At 33.8% G+C, this 26109-nt stretch overlaps 1 protein-coding gene across 2 annotated transcripts; it reads left to right on the top strand.

Moving 5' to 3' along the window:
• Nucleotides 1-309: 309 nt before the first annotated feature.
• Nucleotides 310-25697, top strand: LOC120274863 (iron-sulfur protein NUBPL). 2 transcript variants are annotated; one of them, XM_039281404.1, is made up of 8 exons: nucleotides 310-467; nucleotides 563-686; nucleotides 1628-1750; nucleotides 2048-2145; nucleotides 4070-4196; nucleotides 5157-5242; nucleotides 17462-17587; nucleotides 25490-25697. In XM_039281404.1, the coding sequence occupies exons 1-8, from the start codon at nucleotides 396-398 to the stop codon at nucleotides 25658-25660; spliced, it is 927 nt and encodes a 308-aa protein (XP_039137338.1). In that variant the 5' UTR covers nucleotides 310-395; the 3' UTR covers nucleotides 25661-25697. The 2 variants fall into 2 exon arrangements, with proteins under 2 accessions (XP_039137338.1, XP_039137339.1); XM_039281405.1 differs by lacking the exon at nucleotides 2048-2145 and having other exon boundaries at nucleotides 1628-1740.
• The last annotated feature ends 412 nt before the right edge of the window (nucleotides 25698-26109 follow it).

Genomic DNA, 26109 nt, shown 5'->3' with positions numbered 1-26109 from the left:
ATAAAAATAACATTATTTATTAACATTTTATTAATATCCTATTAATAAACAAGATGATTATAAATAGAATTCTAGCAATAACTTTTTTATTTCACTGAAAAAATTTAAATTCTAATTTATTCCAAAAGATTAGAAATGAATTGCAATTAATGTCAATTTTATTTATAAATAATAAGGAAAATTACTTATAAGTCTCTGATAAAGTTTCATTTTTTTTATTTTAGTAAAATAATAATAATAATAAATAAATAAATAAAAGCACTATTTAATTTACTTAGTAGGGTTTTAAATTTCCCTTTTCTCCTTCCTCTTCATTGTTTTTCTTTCTTTGTTGAAGCTCATTGGGAAGTTGAACCCAGTTCCTCCGAGAATCCATACAACACTCCAATGCAGCGATGGTGGTGAAGGGACTCAAGAGATTGCTTCCTCTCAATCCGCTGCTTCGGTCCTTCTCTCCGATTTCCTCGGTATTCTTCTCAAACCCTTGGAATTCCTCCTGAATTTTTCCATATATGGATCGAAAATCACACAGATCGATTCAAGAATCGTTCTTTCTTGTCAGGGATTCAATGGATTGAGAGAACATAGTGCAATGGCTTTCAAAGGAGGGCCTTCGATCCCTGGCATCAAAGACATCATTGCTGTCGCTTCTGGCAAGGGTGGAGTTGGCAAGTCTACTACTGCAGGTCTTGCTCTTGTATCTTTGTTATTGTCTGGAATTGATTGTTAGGGTTAGGGTTCGGTTTGGCTTCAGGTTGCAAAAGCTACATTATTTGTCTCTAATTGTTCTAAAGTTATTGTTTTATTATGCGGTTGTCATGTTTATTATTTATTATTGCACTGTTTCATCAAAGTTTGATCTTTTTTAATAACTATAACAAGTTCATAAGAGTTGTTTTATTTCATGTAAATAGCTCCTATAAAGTTTATTGTATACTTTGGTTGACCAGAAAGTTAATGATTATTTGGTTCATGTAATAATACCTGTAAGCCCCTTCATTTATTTTTATGCCCCTTAGTTTGAAAATTTTACTTGATGGGTTGGTTGATGAAATTACTTACAGCACTGTTCTTAAGGTTATATGTAAGGAAAGTTTGATCATTCGGTAACTTTAATAAGGTTAGAAAGTTCTAAATGTTGTGTTTTATTTTCTTTTTGGTCCCTTTTGTTCCAAAATTTTAATAAGGTAGAGCAGTTCTAAATGTTGTGGCCATGTTAATTTATTAAATGAGTTTTATTTCGCTATTCAACTTATGTGAAGGTATCCTTGCTCACTTGGGCAACTAAATAGATAAAATGAGTCTCGTACCCTGAGAACTATTTATATGAGCAGTTTGTGAATTCTTGTAAAATTTTAATCTAAGATAAATTACTTCTAGAGTAGGTAATGCCAATGTTTTGACTTTTTTTGCTGTGATGTCAGATGTTTTCTCACTGTTGAAAAAAATTAAGAATCTGCAAAATAAAGAGTTTCATGTTTTTGTTTTTGTGTGTATATATCTCCGTGATCTTTAAATGTGAAGTTAACTCTATGAATTTCCAATTTGGCCAATGCTTCTAATATATATATATATATATATTTGTATTTTGACTATATTATATTTTTTGCGCTTGCGTTGGTTGTAGTTAATTTAGCTGTTGCTCTTGCTAAGGCGTGCCAACAGAATGTGGGTTTATTGGATGCTGATATTTATGGTCCATCAATTCCTACAATGATGAACATCTTCAGAAAGCCGGAAGTGAGTGAAGGTGCAATATTATTTTTGAATGCTAATATATTTTCTACAGTGAATTTTATTACTTGATTTTAATTAAGCATGCAAATAACTGGGGATAGGTGACTTGAACTTCCTAGGCTTGTGACATACATATGAGTCTTTACCATTGTGCTTTGTTGATCAAAATCACGATGGAATTGTACTTATGTATTACTCATTAATTCTTTTCACAAGCTTAGTTTAGCCTAAATTGGAACACTTATAGCAACTCATAACTCTTGTTATTAGAACTTCACAAAGTGTACTCACAAGCACCTCATTTTGACAGATTTGAAGATGGTTCCACTCGAAAATCATGGGGTCAAATGTATGTCAATGGGGTTTCTTGTTGACAAGGATGCTCCTATAGTATGGAGAGGTCCCATGGTTTGTTTGCAACATGTTTTATTCATTTATATCTGCAATTTGCAAAATGGCTTTATCATTTTGCGTTTATTTTGTTGAATGTACAGGTATAATTGAGAGAATAGAAGCGCATTTAGATGCCTGAAAACATAAAATATTCCACAATTGAACAAAAGAAAATAGGAACCAAAACAGCTCAACTTTTTCTTAGATTAGGGATTGTTCTTGAAGCTTTTTCGTACTTTAGAAACCAAAATATCTATAGTGATATAGTTTAGGGACTAAAAGTTCAAGGTCACTTTCACTTTTATTTTAATTTACTTTTTCCATCAAATATTAGCATTTGGATCCCAAGTTTATGATGGACTGTGACAATTTATTATTTTTCTTTTTTGGGCATTAATTCACCATTTTTTTAAAAGATGCATCCTCTTTCATTTGTATAAACTGTATGAATGTAATCTACCCAATTAAATAATGATATGTATTGGACTTGTTATTTAGGTTGTCTAGACTTCTGTTTATTGCAATAGCTATATATTATCCTTAAAATTTTATCAGACAGTAGATGTTAAGATTTTTTAGTGATAAAAAACAGCTGTTTCAAAATACACTTTTATGTTATTTGATATTATCAACACACAAAATACTACTTAATCAATGATGGATACTGGTGCGATTTACATATATATTGTTGTGTGATCTGACTGTTTATCTCTTGTTTCAAAAGCATTTATATAAATTAGCTATTTGATACTGTTAGAATAACTAATGGTCCCAAATCATTTACTGTAGTATGCTTGGACTTGAATAGATAAATTTGGATCTCTCAACTGCTAATGAATCTCTGGTTCACTTGATCTGCTAATGAATTTTCCGCTGTCATCAAAATCAATAAAGTTTATCTGATGTAATAAAGATCAGTTGCAAGTGTACAAGTTTGTTGCTCTGTGGTTTTGAGTTTCAGCTTCTAGTTTGTTGCTTTGTGGTTTGTGGTTTTGAGTTTCAGTTGAATTAAAATTGCATCCCAATTTTTAGGTTAGGCAAAATTAAACAAAGTTTTTTCTTAAATTGGTACTTGCGGCGAGATCAAAGCAAAACTGGTTAATTTGGCTGAAACATGGGCAATTTCTGTGCTAATCGATTAATTTACTGAAATCAAAATCACGTTTTTGAGACCAGGTTAATATTTTGAGTATATTATTGTATGATAATTGACTTCTCTGTGTCAACTTGAAATTCGAAGCAATTTAGTTAGATTCCTTTATGGTAAATTTTAACATTATTTGTCTTATTTTGCACACTAGAATATGCTAAAGTGATACAGTCAATTGCTTTTTCACTACAAACATTTCTTTTTAAGAAAAGGTTAGGAATTATATAGTTAACTGCATGTCTAATCATATTGTGGATTTTCTTGTCTCAATTGTTGTTTGAGGATGGGAATGTTGAGTTCTAATGACATGTTTCTAGGACTTTTGTGGTTGTAGCTTTTACTATTATTTTTCTTTTTAATTTAATTGATACATAAACTTTATATCATGCCTTCTAGCAAAGCTTGGTTTCTACAACTAATATAGATACTCTGTTTTTAATGAGCTTTGCATGTTTTGGGGGAAAAAACCCCACATCCAAAAATTTCCAAGGTTGACATGTGGCACAAGGTTGATATATGTTATGTTTGCACCTTGATGTTGCAAAATACAAGTCTTTCTCCGCCCTTTCAAACTTCATTTGAGTGGATTGTGTTTATGAGTTTGAGATATTTACATGCTTTCTTTCATTTCATAATTTTTCTGAAAAACTAAATATACAATTTAGTTAGGATGCTGTACTGTGAATAGCTTTTTAAATTGAGTTCTGAAAATCAAGATTTTGATTCACTGTCTAAATTTGTAATGCTTGAACTATTTTATTTTATTTTTTTTTACCTCAACTTTTTCAGGTCATGAGTGCTCTGGAAAAATTGACTAGGGGAGTCGCCTGGGGCAACCTTGATATTCTTGTCATAGATATGCCTCCTGGTACTGGAGACGCTCAGCTATCGATTTCTCAAAGGCTGCAGTTATCTGGTTTGTTACAAATATCTAAATCATCAAATTTCCCGTTCTTTTAATTGAACCATTATACTGAATGAAGGTCTTGCATCTGAAACACTAATTATTGGTTCTTTTTGTCAGCTAGTTAAATGGAATGGGCATATGCAAACAATTCTTGAGAAGCCATTTGACAATTCTAGCTATTTTTTTGCTTTCATTATCTTGGTTATTCTGAAGTAGACACAAGATTTTTTATGCTTGCTAGGATTTACCATCTTAATTAAATAAACTAAATCCTATAACACACTTGATGAAGGCTTTGTTCTTTAGCTACTTCCTTCATCAGTTTTGTGTGATTTTATTCCCAAAATTCCTCATCCCAGCTGGTGATAAATGATAACTCAATGAATGTGATGTCTTACGTGAATTTGTGTCATAGACATTATGAATTTGCTGATTGTTATTGCCAATATTTGAGGAATTCTAAATCCAAAATATTTGTTTCTGATACCTGATAATGTTACCCCAGTCTCATCTCATCCTTGGGCTCTCATTGCACGGTCCAGCCTTGAATTAGTATTTTTGAAGATGTTTGATGGGCTGTTTGTGCTTTAGTGACATAGTTGGGGAACCACTCTTTTGATTGCCATTGACACATTTTTCTCCTTTTTTATGTAGTTTTTTTTATTTGACAAAAATTGAGTAGCTTATCCTTTTAATGAGGGAGCTTCTGTGTTAACCCTTTATAAACCATATGATTTGGCATCTTAATATGTTACTTATGATTCTGTTAGGCAAGACTGATTCTTGCATAATTCGTTTGATTCTCCTTTTCAAAAACTAGATGCAGTAACAGTAGCCATAATTTTTGGTAGCTAGGAACTGAAGAACAACTTGAGAAAGATATGCAAGTGATGATAAAGTTTGTCTCTTGGTAAGTTCTGTCATGTATGATTTTCTGGATTTTCTGACCATGATTCTCTTGGTCTGCAGGTGCTTTGATTGTTTCTACTCCGCAGGATATTGCTTTAATTGATGCTCAGAGAGGTGCCTTCATGTTTCATAAAGTTGACGTTCCTGTATGTTTCTTTTTTACAAGATGCTCCCTCTATAAGTTGATTTCTTTGAATGATTTATTAGTCATGTTTCTGGTAGATCTCACAAGTAAATATTTTATTTGTTGTTTTCATTATAGGTGGATAAATTTGCTCTTTTAGTCTTCATAATATTGAAGAATATGCTTCATACTTCTACTATTAAAACTTTGCATATAAGATCTCTTATGATTGCCTGTTGAACATTTTCTTGTCCATTGTGTCTTGTTTATCTATGTTAAAACTTGCAAAAGATAACTTCTGGTAAATAAATAGTAAATATATTAGTCTGTTGTGATTTGTAGTTCATACCAAATTAAGGTTGGAGGAGCCAATCATTCTCTACACATAGTGGATACCAGGCAATTATTTTCAATTTTCATGCTTAGGGCACCTGTTTTGCAAACTACAGTTTTGTTTTATATGTTCAAATTTGTGAAAATTGCTAGCTGGTTAGAGGTTCTTCAAAGTTTGCCACTAAAAAACCATCCAGCTTTATCTTATGCATGCTATTTGAAGTGCTTAATACTTTTATATTTTTTCATTTTGGTATTTCTTCTAAAATTATGAATAACTTGAACCGGTCTATCTTTCAATTTGTAAGAGCATTCATTTAAAAATTTTGATGTAGTTATCATGCATGATATTTTGCAAACACCATGAGATTATTACTAGAATTTGACAGGTTTCATTTTGTTAAAAAAAAAAAAGGCCTATAGATTGAGTTAAGGATAGGTCAATTGTCTTTTGAACCAAGGAGAGTTTGGCAAAAATTTGGTGGGTTCTAGTTTGTGAGGATTGCATGGGCAGTTTCAGCAATATGCTGTCAATTTTACAAACTCAATGGTCATATACCAGTGCTATTTTTCTACTTTGAAGAACTTTTAGAGATGGGACTGTTAAATATTTTAAATTCATCTCACTGATCTGCGTCAACGGGAGAGGTTTGTGCTGGTTCTTGCAGAGTTTATTATACTACTTTGTCAGACTAAAAATGTTCAAAAAAGAAATATGAGAAATCAATTGATATCTGTAAGACCAACATGCAAGAAAATTTGCAGGCTATTTTTTTATATCCGGCAGGAGGCACTTTAAATACGGGCTGCCTGCGTTACTCCAGAGCTTTGCCTTCACTCTCCCCATAGATGAGTCCCAAAAACCTGCCTAGTGACTGTCCTTTGGAACAGGTACAACATTAGCAAGCCAATTTGGATATTTAGAGGGCATGCAGAACTTGGCATGTGGTACTAAAATTATAGACAACGAAAGGTGAGAAACAGTTTTTTTTTTAATAAAATCTTAGTCATTTTTTTTTAAAGAGAAAATTGCTTTCTTAGCCATGTAGAAGTGGATAACTACTAATATATTGTCATAAAAGTCATATTTGTGTAAATACCTACATAACGTTTTTATTTGCTTATATACCCTTATAATTGAAAATCAACTTACAGATTTTGTGCAAATGTAGATTTTGTGTATATAAGCAAATAAGAATGATTTGTTGGGGTACATAAGCAAAATTTATTTTTATAGGGGCATATAAGCAATTTCAATTTTTGCAGGGGCGTGCAAGCAAAGCCCCTTATTCTTTTACCTGGACAATTCATAGCAGTTGTTTCACACCTATTTTACTATGATTCTCCTGGCTTAAACTTGTATCATCCAAATGAGGCTTCCTGACTAACTTTGGCTTTAGCGAACCTACAGCATTAATCACCCAAACTTGTAGCCTCATATTCAAAGTTCTGCGGTACACTTCTTAAATCAGAATATTTATTCTTTGGGCTTTTGTTAAAGTTGACCCTTTATTTAGTTAACATATATGGCCTCAGGGCCATCAAACCAAGATGCATGGTGCCCATTCACCTTATTCTCACTGGGCGGAATATTTTTATTCAAAGCTGACCTTCTCTTTAATTTACTTACATATCTATATATATATTGTAATTCTTCTGGTTGTTCGCTGTATTGGCGTATGACTAAATATCCCTCCCCTTTCCTTTTTTTCTAAAAAAAAAATTTGGCTTGTTTGGACTTTGGAGTATGATGCTCCAAACAACCTGCATTTTATTTTATTTTTTCAAATTTTTGGACTGTTGTCTGCGTATGATATACCGAACAGTTCTTTTTTTTTTTTTAAATATATATTTATAGGAAGACTAGTATTTCTGTATTCAGGGTGGTTATAACATATAAGAAGAAAAACATAGCTTTCTTTAAATTTTTTTATGACTGATGAGAGAAATCTTTAGTTTTGATCCTTTGAAACGTTTTACATGAATAACATGTTTGTATTTATAAGAACAATAGTTACATTTAAGTACAAATAAAAGGTACATCCACCACTGTCTTTACATCTTGTTTGCATATATGTGTCTGTGTCGGACAAATAGTTGCATAGTGCTTAGGTTGTTTACACGAAGAGCATTGTGTCTACTTGGATCTGGATTCCTATCCACGTGCGTGCGTCTATGCCTCACCTTTGGTTGCCCGGTGGTGTGTCGGTCCCATAGGTGGAATATCCTTGGTCCTGGCACAAGTTGCCAGATTTATAACTTGGGACTGCATGAAAGCATGGAGCATATGTTTACTATATGAATAAGCTGTGTACCAAGGAGGGCATTACATGTTGGGTGAATGTTTTTGCTTTGGTAGGATTGCACACCCTCAAGTTATGTATACATGAGAATCAACATGGAAAAATCAATTAGCTTCTATATGTGGAAGTAATTTCATTAATGATTAGTTCACAAGATCATTGACACATTTTGTAACCTGGAACTCATTATGGTTGAAATATGGCACACTTGCATATTTGCGGTTCTCAACATCATCACAAAGCCTTACTTCTTGCTTTGCTGTCAAAGTTTGATCCATAGCAAGTCCATGCTCACGGTTTTTGAAGAATTACATTATGATACGGTGCTACAAGCTCCTATATAAACTGAGTTGAAACTTTCTGAGAAGTTGGTGCTATGATGGCATTTTCTACCAACATCATGTGCTAACTGTCCAAATTGGTTTAGAACCAGTAGATAGGTGAACCAAGGTTTAAAAAGGCAAAAGCCGTACTTGAGGCGTTTTGCTCTTATGAGGCGAGGTGTAAGCCTCGAGGCGATCCGAGGCGTAAGGCTCAACAAAAACTTGAAAAATAAAATAATAATTCATAATATAGACTAAATAATCATAAAATTCATAATAAAATGATTCATTGTCTTTAGTTTTTCATATTTTTTTTTAACTTAAACTTACTTCATAGTTGATTTAATTACTAAGAAATTGTTTTTATAATTTTAAATTATGGTTAATTTATATTAATTATTAGTGTTAAATTAATATTTAAATTATAAACATATTAAATATTTTTATAATTTTTATTATCATCTTTGATATATTATTAATATATATATTATATAATTAATTTTTATTTTAGAATAATCTAATTAATGGATAATGATTTGATGATTATAAGTTTGTAAAAACCCTAGCCTCCACCGTCCATTGATAATGATAATGATTGATATTATTTAAATTATTAATATTTTTAATAATTTTTATTAACATCTTTGATATATTATTATATAATTAATTTTTATTTTTCAAATAATCTCATCCGTTGATAATGGTTTGATAATGATAAGTTTGTAAACCCTAGCCTCCACCACCCGTTCATTGATGATGAATCAATGATTTCGAGGATCTCTGTACGCCACGTCGTCACCATCATCACCCGCTCAAAGACGCCAGGCTCGCAACCACTGAAACCGCATCCTTAGTGTCCGCATCCTCTCCGACCTCCGCAACAACCGTCCCCTTCTTAGTTCTTAGCCATTTTTTTCTACTTCTTGAGGGGCGTACGCCTCTTGAGCCTTGAGGCGGAGCGACTCACCCGGTTGAGGCGTAAGCTTCACCACCGGCTATGGAAGCGTATGCCTCGAGGCAAGCCGTCACCGCCTCGCCTTGAGGCGCGCCTCGAGGCGTACGCCTCAATCGCCTTTTTAAACCATGAGGTGAACATGGGATATCTTTCTGTAAATATGCTGACCAACTCATCAAATTTTCATGTGGATATGGCTGGTGCTGCCTTGAAATCTATAGTAGAATTACTTTTGAAAGCTTGTAGGAAATTATCAATAAGATATCACGTGCAGTAATGATGAACATGGCCATATTGTGGAGGAAAAGCATCATGAACGATGTCGATTAAATCGATGACAGACTTTTTTTGCTCAGTATAATTTTGATATTGAAGAGATGGACTACCTTGCAGATTTTCTATCTCAAGAAGGCCATGGAACAACTTGAAAAACTATTATAGAAATATCAAGCTATAAATTTGATATGCGATTGGCAAAGACTTATTTACAAAGCCCAAAAGCTACTTAATGAGATTAATATCAAAATTAAGACAATCTGCACAAAGAAATTACTATTATAGAAAAAATAATACTATCTAGTAATATACTACGACCGCCAGACTCATCAAAATTTGTACTGATGACAACATCTAAAGCATTTATTACAGAAGGATCGAGAATATAGATTGGCACTTCACAACAAAGTCAAAATGAAGACATACGAGTCACAACCTTGCTTATAGTATTCGTAACTCTCCTAGGTGTGCTATTCGTCACGAAGTAATGGACTAATATCAGTTGCAGGAGAAGAACTCTCCTAGGTGTGCTATTTGTCTCGAAGTAATGGACTAATATTAGTTGCAGGAGCTTCTTCTGAAGCTACATCTGCACTAGTATAGGTTTCTACAGATCATCTACCCAGCTAGTAATCTTCAAGTGCTTTTGTCATCAGTTGAAGCAACCAAAGAGGCTTCCTCGTATTCTAGTAATGACCAAGAGCTACATCTGATATTTATTTAACAATCACTTCTCTTGAACTGGATTGGGATGAATATGGCCTCTACCCTGAGCAACATCTAGTCTAGATTACTGTTTCCAAGTGTAAGGCCATTAAATAACTCCATGAACACCAAGACTATGAAAGATTCCATTAAGATAAGATCATTTGCGACTTTATCATTGACCAAATCGCTTTTGGGTTAAAATCCCTCTATAAACACTATAGGTTAATAATGGAAAAAAGAAATGCATGGACTTAGTCGTTCACACCCAACATTTCCATTGTCTCTCTTGGTGTATCAAATTTATAGCTTGATATTGCAACTATGGTAGTTCATTAAGAGGTTGAGATGTCCTCAAAGACGAGCTCTAATACCAATTCATCTTTCTCCTTCTTGGAGGAAATCGCAACCTTGATATTATTGGCTTCACGTGATTTTTTTATAACAGTGGCCACTGATATCTTTGTCATGTTTCTGCAGCTAGTAAAGTGTGAGTCAAGTCTGAGTTGACGAGGGAATCTAATTCTCCTATGCCATGGTCTTTTCTTTTCGAATCTTGGCCAAGGAGATGGGTTTCCTGGTTTTAGCACCAAGAGAGACAATGGAAATTGCCCTTGGGTGCTGCAGGGCAATAAATAAAGGTCATCTTTGAAAAAAGATATATACATAGTTAGCACGCAAAACACCTTGATTTGATGGCCCTATGTCCATTTTGACAAATATAATGGTTTTAGCACCATATAGTTTAATGTATAAAAAAAGAAAAGACTACTTTAAAATAAGCCGTTATTCCTTTGTTGTGCGGTATCTAGGAAGTTGACATCTCTCAGTGTGTCTTTGTTATATAATATTTGGTTGAAGATTGAAAATTGCAATAATGCATTATATTTTAGCTGTGATATTGGATTTAATTTGAGACTTTTTGTCAAGTTACAAGATATAATATCCACTGTTTATCCAACCTACACTAGATCACTACCTAGACAAGGCAAGATATAGGAGAATCACAAAACTTCGAAGTCTGAATTTTCTACATCATTTAAGTGTGAGAGAAAAATAGATCCGAGACAAGTACGTAACATTCACCACAAGAAGTTGTTATGTAAGAGCCTGTTCAAGTGGGCGACAAAGGTTAGGGGTGGTTTGGCCTACGTGCTTCAACCTATTTCTTTGTCAAGTATTTTCCCTAGCTCTTCACTTCAGAAAAAATAGACCCATCTTGGAGCGTTTTAGTCTGAAGTGGTGGAAATGACAACACTTCCCTTATGTCCAAATTTTATCGAGAAATTATACATTGAAATGTTTTCACTATCTGCAAAATAAACACTAGAAGTCATGATGTGACTCTTTTTTATGCTGTTGCACTTCTGTTGAAAACATAGAAAGTGTAATGCTATTTCCACATTCTAAAAAAACTATGCCAATAGACAGACTCTAGAGAAAATCTATTTATGCCATAGGTTCTCGCCGAACATTAGATGAAGGCAACACATCTTTGTTTCTCCTAAGACGAGCTATTTATACCTTACGCTAGCCAAACACTATATGAGGGCTATAGCCAACCATATTGTCAAGGTATGATTTTCTTCTTAGACATCTCAACTGCATATCTCAAGGCATTCAAATAGTATTTTCTCCCAGACATCAGTGATATTTAATCATAAATGTGACCAAACACAATATTGTTGTAGAATCTAGGTGGAGGTAGTAAAAATTGTTGATTTTGCAAGTGAAGCAATTTATCAATTGACTTATTATAGCGAGATAAAATGTAGCAATTTAAATTGTAAACTATTTACAATTCACTTTTCATATTAATATCAAAATTTCACATGGGTTTTCTTTAGAAAATGTAAATTGTAGACGTATGGAGGATTGTTACCATGAACGTGGTACGAAAATGGGTTTGTGGATCGCAATTTAAAAATTTTATGGTATGAAAGGGGTATATTTCATCGGTATGATGTTACGGATCGTGGTATGGTTCAAAATACTTTTCGGATCGCTGATAGCATATATTATGTATTTTGTAAAATCTTGGTAACATGTAAACAAGTTTTTTATGAATAATGTTTTAGACTTTCAATTGATTTAATTGACATGAACATTGAAACAAAACATCATAGAATGCTCATTTTATAAATTTTAAAATTAATCTAAAGCTTAATAAACCATAAAAGCTCATTTCACTGGTTTCTAAAGTTTTACATAGATTATCTTTAAAATCAGTATTTAGGATCTAAATTTTATAGCAAATTATGCAAAACTAAAGTTTTGCTAAGTTGCTTGGATCTGGAATCCGGTTTGGCATCATCTCCTTGTGGCTCATGAGTTGTTGCTTGCTTAGTTGCTTGAATCCCTTGAGAGTGGATTATTTTTGGGGGTATCATCGTCACTTGAATCACATGATCTTCATCAATCAACTCCTTTTTTCTTTTACCAAACACCATTTTTATCAGATTGTAAGGTCGATAGCAAGAGGAAGAAGAAAAACAGTATGCTTGTAACTCAGTTGATTGAACATAGAAGCAAAAGGGAAAATGAGAAGGATTTACTATGAATTAGCTATCGTGACAATGGTAGTTTCAAAGAAAATCAATTGCAATGACAATTGATGACAATTGAGGTAAAGGAGAAGCTCTAGTTTCTAGGAATAATAGTATTTTTCTACTTTTGATTTAAAAAAAAAAGCACATCATTTCACTTTATATCAAAGAGACAGCTTTCATTTCATTTTAAAATAATATTATTTTATGAACTCAATTTTATTAGTTATTTTCACAAAAACATGGATTAATGCGTAAAAAGGCAACATTTATTTGGAAATAACATTAATTTATGGGTTTTTTCAGTTAAAATATACCATAATGTTTTAACTGCTCCTTTCGGACGTGAGAGAGAGCTTTAGTCTACTTTAAGATTTCCTTCATCTTGTCTCATCCTCTGCTAAGGTTTTCTAACCACAGGAATCCATCACTTTTGAGTTCTTCACCAGTTTGGTTCTCTTCTTACTTGGGGATCACCACCCCCTCCACTCCATCCCTTCCACCGGCCTCAAGGGGGCTTCCCCCGGGGTAAACCTTGAGACGGCCATCCTCAAGGTGGTTTCACGTTCTCTTCTCCAGCAACGTGCGTGGATGATCCCCCACCGCCGCTTAGCAAGCTTTGCAAACTAAACAAGTCACCGTAGAAGGTCCTATCCATGCCCCAACTCTTAGAATTTATGGAACGTCACTTTCTCGAATTGGTTCCCGTCCCCAATGTTCTAGGAACGCAAATGTATCGTGATCTGGAGTGATCCTAGTAACACTATATATATATATATATTATTTTTAAGGTGTAAGTCCGCTTTGGGTCCCTTAGCTATACTAAAAATTCATTTTGACAGCTGAAAATGCAAATAATCCTTTTGGCCCAAAGATTTAAAAGATTCTTTTTTTTTCCACCCACTGGGATGGTGTGGTGGGGATGGGGAACAAGGGCAAACTACTCACCCTTTTCATAATTAAGAGAATATTCTGGCTCTTATCTTCTTTGTCAAGGACCAAAGTAAATATATAAGTATAGGGCTGAAATCAATAGGGCATCTTCACATTTTCTTTTACTTACCAATTGACATATGATTGGATAAGTTGTCCAAGTTAGCAGGTGTAGTGCTTTGAGACATGTGGTTATCAGAAAGGCAAAGAAAACAAAGATTCTTGGATTGGTGGTAGTTCCCTTAACTCCTGGGTTTGTCCATTCACCAAATGCCACCTTTGTGATTTTTTTCTTGAACAAGTTTACTGATTTATTTCCAATGATGAGATATTTTCTCGAAATGAAAGTTGGACTATACTAGAGTAACTTTAATAAGGCGTGGCTTATAGGAGGTATGTTAATCTAGAGCACAATGTGAGAAATAGGATGCTGATGACTTGATGTGTATATTCATCACAACATACGGAAAACAATGCAATTAGTCCCAACTATTTGGGGTCAACTGCATGAATTTTTCCTTCCACATTGTTCTATCAAGAGCTAAATATACTATTACATAAAGTTTCTACTAGACACTTTTTAGTCTACCCTAACTTTTTTACGACCATCTATTTGAAGCGCTTCCACCATCCTTATGGGGGCCATCTACTAGTTGTCTCAGGGCATGTCCATACCGTCTTAAACGATTCTCTCTTAACTTGTCACTAACAATCATCTTAACATTCTCATTCTTTGAGTATGTTGTTTTTTAACCACCTAACATTCTGACATGTACATCATAGCAAGACTAATAATCGCCCTATAAAATTTACTTTCCAATTTAAAAGATATTCTACGATCTCATAAAAAATCTATAGGGTCCCCTTTGTTTTACCCATCCCGCTTTAAGCCTATTTGTGATGTTTTCTACAAGTTCCTTGTCATCTTGGATGATAGAGCCTAGGCATAAAAAATTTCTCATTGTATCAATCTTTATATCATCCATCCGAACCCCTTCCTCATTTCTACTTGTCTTATAACTGAAGTTATGTTTCAAATGTTCCTTCTTTACACTACTTAATTTAAAACCCTTAGCTTGTATAGTGTTTCTCCGCATCCCGAACTTTAACTTATCCCTTCCCTACTTTCATCAACTAAAAGCACTTCACCAAGAAAAATACATACTAAGGATCGGATCCTAAACGTGCTGCATTGGTTTGTTTAAAACTAAGGCAAACAGTTAAGACTTAATTCTGAGTCATGATGTAGACCTATGGTACTAGGAATTTACTAGACCACTTGCATAAATCTTTTGGAGATGGTATTCAACTTTTATTTGCATAATGAACTAGTGAATTATTTCGTGGTTTTGTCAACTTAGATGTTTTTTGCTTTAGAATGGGAGTGCTATTGTAAAGGGTGGCCTAGTGACCTAGGTAGCAAAGAATTCAACAAAAAATGAATAATTTTTTAAGGTGTCATTGTTGAATATGTAACTCGCTCAAATATAGTTACTAACAAAAACTGCTAAATGAAGTCAACCAAATGAAATACATGTTTCAAAACTCAAAAATATTCAATCTAAAAATTTAAACTCGTAGACAATTAAGAGATAGATTTGTACATGAACAGATGATCAAGAAATTATCGAACACATGGAATTATTTATGGCTTTTGATCACATAATGAATTTGAAAGTTTTGTTCATTATACCAGATGTTTTTTTAGTTGCGTTGGGCTTTACTATATCTTGTTGGACCAAATTAAAATAGTTAGAACTGATCAGCCCCTTTGCTTTCATAGTGTCTAGGTGGACACCTTTAACGACATTGATTGTATGTATCCAAGTATTTTAAAAACCAAAGGCGGGTTTCGAGGCGTTTTTCAGCTGTGAGGTGAGGCGTTTTGAGGTGTAATCCGTTATTTTTAAACAAAAACTATTAAATTATAAATCCAAACTCATCAGTCATAGCATAAGAATACATCCAAACATAAATTATGTAGAAAGATAGTTAATAGCAAAAAACCATCGATCTTGGTATACAGCCAAAGGCTAAGAGTAAAATATTAACATTTCATAAAGATTATTCATTCCCATCTTCATTGTCATCATCATCACCATCACCATCGTCACCATCATCATTAGATTCAGTATCATCCCAATTCATTTCTTCATCCATCAACATTGTTGTTTTCACTTTGTCTATATTTGCGACAAAAATAGAGTTAAAAAAATTATTCTGAAAATTTAGATAATATTGATAAGTTATAACTTATAAGAAAAGGGCATACCACTAGCTTTTGAATTTTCGGATTGTATTCTTCTTTTTTATGGAAGTTGTGAACTTCCTTCAGTTTCTTCCACTTCTATTTCATGATCACCTTCAACGTCATCATCAACATCAACATTATCACCAACAATCCATTCATTATCGGATGGAATATCTTCATAAACAAGTGGATCACAATCATTCTCATTGTACTTCCCTACTTCCCTTATTTTCTTTAATGTGTATACATTTCTATTTTTGATCTTGTTTTTTTTTACCCTTAGAAATGAAGTATTTATCATTAAATCATAATTAAACTTTATTAATTGATGTAAACTTTGAAAATGTTGTCATTTATAAACTGTTTTGACTTGGCATGTATGCACCTTAAAAGCTGTGCCATGACATTATTTTCAATGTTTTGTTTTCTTTTCATTTTAATTATAATATATAAATATTTTTTTTTTCAAAAAATTGTATGATTTGGAATGATTTTGAAATATATGTATACTTTTTTTCAAAAAGATGATGCCATGGTTTCCTTGGGCAGTGTGTTGTCCTTGTGTTTTTCCTTCTTTTTGATGAGCCGCACTTGGAATGCACTGAAGCATGAAGCCTCAGTGCATGCGGCTCTTTACATTGAGGTGTAAGGTTTAATTTTAAAGATCAAGGCGCATGCCTTGATGCATTTCCTTTGCGCCTCGCCTTGAGGCACACACCTCACACTCTTTTAAAAACCTTGTATGTATCTGGCATGACAATGCTAAGGATGAAGATTGCTGGAAGATTTTAACAGCTTTCAATATAAATTGGTTAGAACATCGTTATTCCAACTTTGAATACTGATGACCTGCTTTTGTCGGAAAATTACTACCTAGAAAATAAAAGGTCAATTCTTATGCCACCCAAATGGTACCCGAATTTAAGAATGGTTTGCATAGAGCTCATTTTGCTATTCTGTTCATGTTATAAATATGCTAATTGTGCATCTCATCCTCAATAAAAAAAATACAGTGCTAGTCTGAAATTGTTGAGTGTGTCTATCAACTTTTAGCATTGCAAGAAATGTAAACACTTGGAACATAATTCATAGTTGATAGTTTGTAACTGACTTTACCAACTTAAAACTCAAGCATTGGGTATAGAATGATGGTTATTTTAATTAAAATATATATGTATATATATATTCTTCAAAGTAATTGATGCGAAATAATAATGTAGCTCAAAGGCCTTCTAATAGTATGCAACATAAATTAATCGAATTACTACTCAAAATAGAGAATGTATATCCAAAGGAAAGTCAAAGCCAAATAAGGACTGCTGTTGTTGATTTATATGTGCTGGGTGGTTTTTTTTTTTAAAGTATGGTCCCGACGTTGAGGAGATTGCATCACTAGAGACAAGGTAGGAATTCACTTATTGATGGTACTATAGTTTGACTTTGAAAATTAATTCTACCTGTGTCTATACTTCTGAACATGGTGAATGATTGTTTGACAGCATTATTTTTGAAATGCCAAATTCTAGTGCTATTGAGTATTATTAACTTGAAAATGTGTGATGGATGCCTTTGCTACATAACATTGATTTTAGTTTCATGTAATAACTTATTCACAGATCTTAGGACTGATTGAGAACATGAGCTTCTTCAAGTGCCCAAAATGTGGAGAGAAATCTGACATTTTTGGGCATGGAGGAGCCAAGAGGACAGCTGACAAAATGAATCTGGATTTCCTTGGTGAGGTAACTAATCAAACTTTTTATTCTTTTGAAATATGAACATAAATTTATGTTATCAGGACTGGCAATTATTGCGGTAGGATATTCAAATGTCAACAGCATTCTTTATTAATGATATTTGGCTGAACTCAATTCAACATTAGTCTAGAGTGGTGTGATCTTGTTCGGAGGTGTCACTAATAACTCCTGTATGTAACTATTGATTTGAATTCCCTATTAGTAATATGTGAGAATTCTGGTGAGATAAGAAAAAATTGATGGTAGTTATGTTTTGAAGAACAGTCTTATTCTGAACGTTTATTGTTTTAAACCAGAAATTAACTGAAAAAATAAATTTAAAAGGGATTTACATTCAATTTAAGTTTTGATCTCAATTCTTATGTTTCCAAAGCTTTCTTGTTGATGAATATGTACTTAGTTATTTTTCTGTCAAAACCTATAATGGGAATAAAAGAATGAAAAAGTAAATGTGGGAGCTAGATTAATAAAGTACAAGTTGCATTATTGAAGATTGGAGACATGTATTTTTTATTGCAATTAAAAATTAAGCTGAACAACTAGTATTACATAGCTGTTGGAATTGGAGTCTATAGGATGAATTATGAGCAATTTCTTGAAAATGCAATGCCTTATGTTTCCTGAGTTTGAACTCTGCTTTTGACATAGCATATCTAAATACACCTGGTTGCTTACATGAATGGCTTGCTTTATTACCCAATTACCATCAAATTAATTGATGTGGTTTATGATGCTATGATGAATAGCTAGTGCTAGGTGGAGGTTGGAAATGGAGAAGAATGGAATTCTCCATTTAATAAGTCCATTGCTGCAGTGAAAATGAGTGCCCTTTTTCTACAAGTTTTGCCATTCAACTTGAATTGGGTTCAGGACAAAAATAATAATAATATAAAAATGAAATAAAAAAAATTAAAAGCTAGCTTGTAAAATATACACACTCACAAAGATAACAATTGTTGCGAAAATAATTTCCTGCATGCAAATGTTTGTATCGCTACAGTTAATATGGATGTAAAAAGAGTGTTGATCTAATGATGAAATTGCACTACTAGCAGCTGAGTACTGAAATTAATGCTCCCCAATATTATCCGATCAATTGATTAATTGGCCTGCAAAGGAACACATTGAAAGAAGATATGAATATGAGGTTTAGACTTGGAGGGTGATTCAAGGTAGGGCAATGCAAAGAACACCTACGATTACAATTTCACTTGGAGTTTATATGCAAATTCAGTATTTCTAGCTAAAATATCGAGTATGTTGCTTGTTGAGAAGCCAATTACACTTTTTGGGGCTTCTCGATCTCCTATAAGACTATCATACCCTAATTAGTTGCCTATATCCCTATGATAATCAGTTAAAATTCAAACATGTTGATAAGTGTTATTCCAATTTAGGTGCATTCATCAAATCCCCTTCCAAAGTTCATCAAAGGCTACACATCAATCTAGTGGGTGATCAAGCAACAAGATAGTATTAAGAACTAGATTGAATAAACAACCACCTTCATTAAGAACAAGAAATCTAGAAATACATCGTCGCATACTATACCCTGAGATCCATTGCAACCCGAGAAAACAAGTTAGTTCCATCTGGAGAAAGAAAACATCATCCTCATCATTGTAACGTAGATTCATTACAAACATCAATAATGTTCACGAATTAGAGAAAAGATGAAGTAAGTGAAGAAGAAACTTGATTCAGGGCTTCAATCCAACCTTCCTATTGATTTGGCTTCTATCCTCCATGATGAGCTTTATTTTTGGCTCTAATTTCCTTCGAGATTAGTTTCTTTATCCTTCATAACCCTCCAAAGTCTATATTTTCTCCAAAAATAACCTAAAGGGTCCGTTAAATTGGTTTCTCATAAAATATAGAATTGCCCCGCATTTAGGTGCTACTCCCTAGATGGACGAATTCTTGGCGCCTACACACCCAACTCTCAATTTTGGGTCTTGATGACCCATTGCTGGCACCTAGGTGCTAAACCTCCAATCTATTGCTAGTTAGGTGACTTATGTCTTCAAAATCAATTTTAAACCCTTACAAGCATTTTACATTATTTTTTACAAAGATCTAGTTATTTATATGAGTATATTTAATAATTAATTTTTAAATAATTATTATTATGAGTGAGCACTTATTATTTTAAAAAATAATTTTATTAGTATTAACTAAGTCAAATTTTGGTTAGTTCAAAATAAATATCCTCTCTATGACCCAATACTTGAAAATGATTCCCTTAATATATTTTTATTCCCCAATTAAATATCCCCTTTAGAGCAACCCTCATCACTTCTCCTTTGTTTTATCCCCCAACCAAAACAACATGAAAGCACCTCATTAGAGCCTTAACTTGAAACATAGAGAGATAGAGACAATTTCATGTCCAAATTTATACAAATTTGAATAACACTAATACAAATTATTCAAAATTAAGAAACATTTAAGTATATCATCCAAGATCATTATTGACTCTAAACCCCTAATTATGTCTGCAAGTGACACACAAACATATGATATTTAAACTTCATTAAAGAAGTTACTTTCTATTGATGCCATTTTTCCTTCATGGATGTTGGAGATAGTGGTGAAATGAGAAATTGAGTAGTGCTAAAAGCTTTTACATCTCGTAGGCTAGAGAATGATTTTGGATTGTTGATATTGTAGATTTTTACTGTAGCACCGAGCGGATTAGAAGTTGGTTATCTACTTGCCTCTCCCATGTTTTTGTCTTGATTTCCTTGGTGTTGAGCTAGTGAGGGAGAAAGAAAGAAAGGGGGTTGGGGGGTGGTGGTAGTGGAAAAAGAGAATTAGAATGCTGTATATATACTTGGACGTGGGGTTATTATGGACAAAAGAAAATATTGGTGAGGTTGTAAATAATTGAATGGCTTGATTGGAAGTTTATGTTTGATGGCGAATTTGTAAGCTTGTAAGAAAGGGTAGATAAGAGTGAAGAGATGTAAGGACCGGAGCATACAAGCTTGAAAGAATGGCATGAGGCCAAATATTTGCATTTGTGATAGGAATTACATGTTTGCATATGTATTTTGAGCGGTTTATATTTATATCCATGCTTGTACACCGTTGTGTCTTATGTTTTGGAAGTGAATTTAGTGATGTTTTACTATAGTCCTTATGATTCTTGAATTGATTTTGAGTTAGAACGGTTGAAAATGTTGAGATTAAATATGTCCATGTGATTGTACTTATTTTGTGAGAGTAGCACTGTTACTGTTTGTTTGGTTATCATTTATGCTTGAGAAATTTCTTATGTTTTAAGTATGGAATTGAAGTTGGAATATGGATATTGTTAATGGCATTTGGGGTTAATGGTTAGTGTATAAGGTTGCGCTTGTAATTGAAATCCAAGATATATATCATTTTACATAGGTGTAGGTGTACGTAAATGAGGAGCACATAGTTATTATTTGATGTATATGCATGCTTGATTTACACTGCGATTAAGGTTTGATTGAAGTGTTGATTGTAGATGTTTATATTTCTGTGTTGGAGGTTAATATGATGATGTTGAAAATGTAATAATGCTTAGGGGAAATCAAATTAAGGAAGGTTGTAATAATCTTTTTATTCCTAGAGATTATGGAAGTTAATGTGTAATCATCTTTTTATTCAATTGAAGTTTTGATCTCAATTCTTATGTTCAAAGGAATGGATGTAGAAAGTCATGCTTAAACATATGGTAATTTTTTTATTGGTAGAGATGCTTCTAAGATATAGCGGCTTGTATCTGGATTTATGATGCTTAAAAAATTGCATACCCATTAAGGATAAGCATCGTTAAACATGGTTTTGGGTATGAAAGTTGATCCATGTGAATTCTCAAGTAGGGAAAAGAACCTGCTCTACCATCATCCTATTCTCAAAAGATGTCATTGCATGGCAGCAATTCAAGCACCCACTTCTAGAAGTTTGGACTTTTGACTATTGGTTTTTTCCAAGTGTAATGATTGGCTTTAAATAGAGGAGATGCTAGGATGTCCCTTGCATCATTAGCCAGAAAGTTCAGTGTCAGCTTATCTTCCTTGCCATGGAATCGAGAGAATTTGGTGGACCAAGTATAATAGGAAAAGGGTGGAGAGCTACTTTTTGGAGGAAAAAGGGTGGACCAAGTGTAATGATTGGCTTTAAATAGAGGAGATGCTAGGATGTCCCTTGATTTTTATATTGTTGCACCTATAACTTTTAAGTTATCAGTGTAAAGAAAGTTCTAGATGGAGTGTAGAAAGGCATGCTATGCCATATGGAAATAAATACCTTGGAAAGGGTTAGGTTAAACAGTGGCAGTTGGCAGATGCATGTGTATAGCTGAAATGATATGTATAACTCTGACATAAGAAGGATTGTGAAAAATCCGAGTGACGCAGCAGAGGCATGGTGAATATTACCATGCACCTGCATTCAATCTATTGGAAAGGCTTAGGATGATAGACCTAACTCTTAATTGTGATGTTAGTCATTGGAAATCGTTCAATTTCACCAAGTACTCTCAAATGATGAGAAAGTGTTGTTATCCCAGGAAGATTGCATTATGAGTTTGTCAGGCGAACCCTCTAGCAGTGGATACATGAGACTTTCTTAAGTAAGTCTGGTTGGTAGAGAGTTGAAGGAACCCACACAAATTTAGGTCAGAGTTGCTAAGGAAATTTCAAGAACAAAATTTTCTTAAGGGCTTGGTTATAGTGCCTCAATCTTTATTGCCCATTACTGTAGTTTTAATTTCATATATTACCATATTACTGTAGATAGATGCTGTTGCTCTGTTGCTATAGGTGATTACTGTAAATCTAGGAGAGTTCGTTATGTTTATTCAAGCATTTAAAGAGAGGATAACAATTGCAAGGTTGAGGAAATGTTGTGGGATGATGGTTGAAGCTTTTAAGGAGAGATCTTTAGAAGATGAGAGGCTTGAAGAAAAAGAAGAAGAAGAAAAAAAAACAGATGAGGAGCTTAAGGCCGGGTGAGTGGGTTATGGGTTGATTTCATTTTATTCCTTTGAATTTCAATTGACTCTGTGTTTAATTTAAAGGTAAAACCTTATGGGATTGGTAACGATGAGTATTTCTTAGCTTGCATGTACATACTTAGGGAAAGAAGCAATATTAGAAATGATATTGATGAAGCTAATGTCAATGGCTTACTTGTAATGGGACTTTTAACATCAAAATTGGAGTCAATTGAATGGTCTAAACATTGAACGGCAAGTTTACAATGAAATGCCGTGAAGAGTGAAGTGTTTGTTGTATAACTTGTAAAAATTGAAGGTGAATGTGGGGGGAATATTGATATTGACAAAAGATTGTTATGGACTTACTATATTATATTAGCTAGCAGCTTGTGTTAGTTTTGTATGTCAAATTTGGTCATTGGGATAATGCCTATAAGGTGTTTGATGTATTACCCAAAAGATATGTTTGTGAAGGAATGTTCGAAATATATGCTTGAATACTAACTCATGACTGTAGTTGTAGTCTTGGTGCAAATTTATGAGTTAAGTGAGATAGAAAATTTGGAGGGTGGAATGAATGCTTGAAGCTTGGCATGTGTTAATATGCTCTAGTATATACTCATATTGTATTAGTGTGGCTTGTGATGGCAAGTTCGGCCTATTGGTGCTATATTTATGTCTTCATGGATGTTGGTGTAATCTTAGTGCAAATTTATGAGTTAAGTGAGATAGAAAATTTGGAGGGTGGAATGAATGCTTGGTGTTAATATGTTCTAGTATATACTCATATTATATTAGTGTGGCTTGTGATGGCAAGCTCGGTCTATTGGTGCTATATTTATGTCTTCATGGATGTTGGAGATAGTGGTGAGATGAGAAGTTGAGTAGTGCTAAAAGTAGTTTTTTTAGTACAAAATTAAAACTCGGTTCATCTAGTTGCTTCTCTTATGCTGTTCTCTTGATTTCCTTGGATTACACTAACTAGGAGGTACAATAATTTTTTCTCATTCCCTTGCAACCAACAAATTTTTACCATTTATGAATATACCTTTTCACCTCTACTATTAGACGTAAGAATATAAAGATAAAATTTTTTCCAACCACTAAGATAAAACGAAGCCCCATTTTGCATTAAACAAATGAAACATACATCCAAAGATAACAAACCCACTCTTTGCATACCAAATATAAATTCTCATAGCTCTATCTTTCAGTATCTAATGCTTAAAATATTCTACAAATGTAGCCCCTTTTTAACATCTCCAACAGAGCCCCTATCATGGTTTTCTCTGCTCCAATGCTGCCCGTTATTGCAAGACTGCCTGGGCATCACCATATACTATCTCTACATCCTCAGGAACTCCATATCTCCTTGGTAACTTCACCATATATCTAGGCTCTAAATGGAATCACTCCATGCAAATGTTTTACAGCTTGAAAGTGATTATAGAGCTGAAATCCTAGGTATTCATGCTTACCACTAAATAGGTTAATGGCACAAACATGAGTCACAGCTTGCCCTTGAACATCAGGCTCTAAGTTAGGCTGATTTACTGGGACTAGGCTAGAGGACGCCTGAGAAGCAGTCTGAGCTTACTCCGTATTTTTCCTCCTTTGTTCCTTCAAAGAGTAGCACTCTACCCTATCCCTATTGTACTTGGTTCACCTGATCGTCTTGATTCCCTGGTGAGGGAGATAAGCTAACGCTTAACTTTACGGATGATAGTGCAAGGGAAATCTTGGCACCTCCTCTATTTAAAGGCAATGATTACATTTGGAGAAAACCAACAGTCCAAGGTCCAACCTCCTAGAATCAAGTGCTTGAACTGCTGCCATGCAATGGCACATCTTTTAAGAATAGGATGGTGCTAGTGCAGTTGTTTTTTTCCAGCTTAAGAATTTACACGGATGAACTTCCATACCCAAAACTATGTTTAACGATGCTTATCCTCAATTGGTTCGTAACTTGGATGGGAAATACTCTTTTAAGAATTCTAAATTTGACTACTAGCCGTTGTAGATGTAGCCGCATTGAACATGTGTAGCTTATATACAAGCACCTCTACCAAACAAGACTTCTTACATCCATTCTATAACTAGGCCAAATGAAGGTGTTTCTGTTGCTCTGCCTCGGCTAAAACAAGCGATTGGTCAACCATCAATTTTTAAAGTGGTTCTCTCAGCATTAAACAACTGCCAGGATGCCAATCCATAACATATGGCTGCCATACATAGGGATCACGAGCACAATACCCAACTCAGGAAATGAATTTTTACTATTGTAGATGAGACTATCTTACACTTTATAAATTTTTTTTAATGCTATCCAAGTCGTTAGGCCACTAAGGTATCAAATAGGTAACTTAGCTCGAGTCACAACTGAGAGCTTGCTAAACTTCTAATATAGACTACAGTATGGAAACAGGAATTGCAGCTCAACAACGCATGCATATATATTGTGCTGACAAGTTAGACCACAATCTTCAAAAAGAATATACTTAGGCCGCAAATGCTATGCACCAATATTACTATGCTCAACACTGACTGGATCCGTTACACATGTTTAGGCAAAAAAAAAAAAAGAAGTAAAAAATAAGTGAAGCTCTAATACCAATCAAATTGTCACGCCCTCGGGCCCGGGCTAAGCACATGACGATCGTGATGATATCCCGAAGTAGGTGACATAAATATTTACGTAACTCTAAGATGCCGCAAGGCTATAGTTGGTACCCCAAACATGAGATGACTTATCTCCTTGTTCAAGTTCTCATCTTCCTCTTTTATTGCTAAGTTTTGCTTCACACGTCTCTTCACTAAGTTTTGCTTCACTATTTTGTTGCTCGATATTGTTTACTGTTTTCTGGATCTATTTCTTTATAGTCAAACATCAAAATATTTATTTTATACCACCCTAGATACCTTTGGAAGTTCAAGTCAGGAGTTGCTCAGATGAAGGCAGTCCAATAGTTATGTCATCGCCTGATTCCCTTGCTGCAAAAGCTTACATTGACATTGCTCATAAAGTGGTCCACAGACTCAAAAAGTTGGCAATACTTCGGCAAATTGGTCCACAAATCTCCTTGTGAAAAGTGCACTTACTTTTCTCTCGCATGTCTGATTAAGGTAATTTACTGCTTGCTGGGTTTATATCCCAAATTTGTTTTTTGTTATGTTCTTTTTAAATTTCCATATAGTAAATAATTCTTGTGGTTCTTGAGTTTTTCTTCTTAAGGATCAATTTGGACCACCAGACTAAATTTTTGTCCATTTGCTCTAGTTAATTCTAAATGGGTGGAATTTGGTCTGGGAAGAGGCTTATTAGTTTAGTATATTGACTTGGTAAATACTTGATATAACTGCTTCATCCCATTAGTTTAGTATATTAACTTGGTAAATACTTGATATAACTGCTACATCCCATAAGATCGTGATTGAAAGTTTGTGTTATACTTGTGCCCAAGGACCTTTTTGCTTGTTCACCCTTGGATAATCATAATAGGCACTGAAACACCATAAATGTTGAAAAATTCAATCT

Source organism: Dioscorea cayenensis, chromosome 13 (genome assembly GCF_009730915.1).
Source record: "Dioscorea cayenensis subsp. rotundata cultivar TDr96_F1 chromosome 13, TDr96_F1_v2_PseudoChromosome.rev07_lg8_w22 25.fasta, whole genome shotgun sequence".
Taxonomy (NCBI): Eukaryota; Viridiplantae; Streptophyta; class Magnoliopsida; order Dioscoreales; family Dioscoreaceae; genus Dioscorea; species Dioscorea cayenensis.
This window is presented reverse-complemented; position numbering and strand designations above follow the sequence as displayed.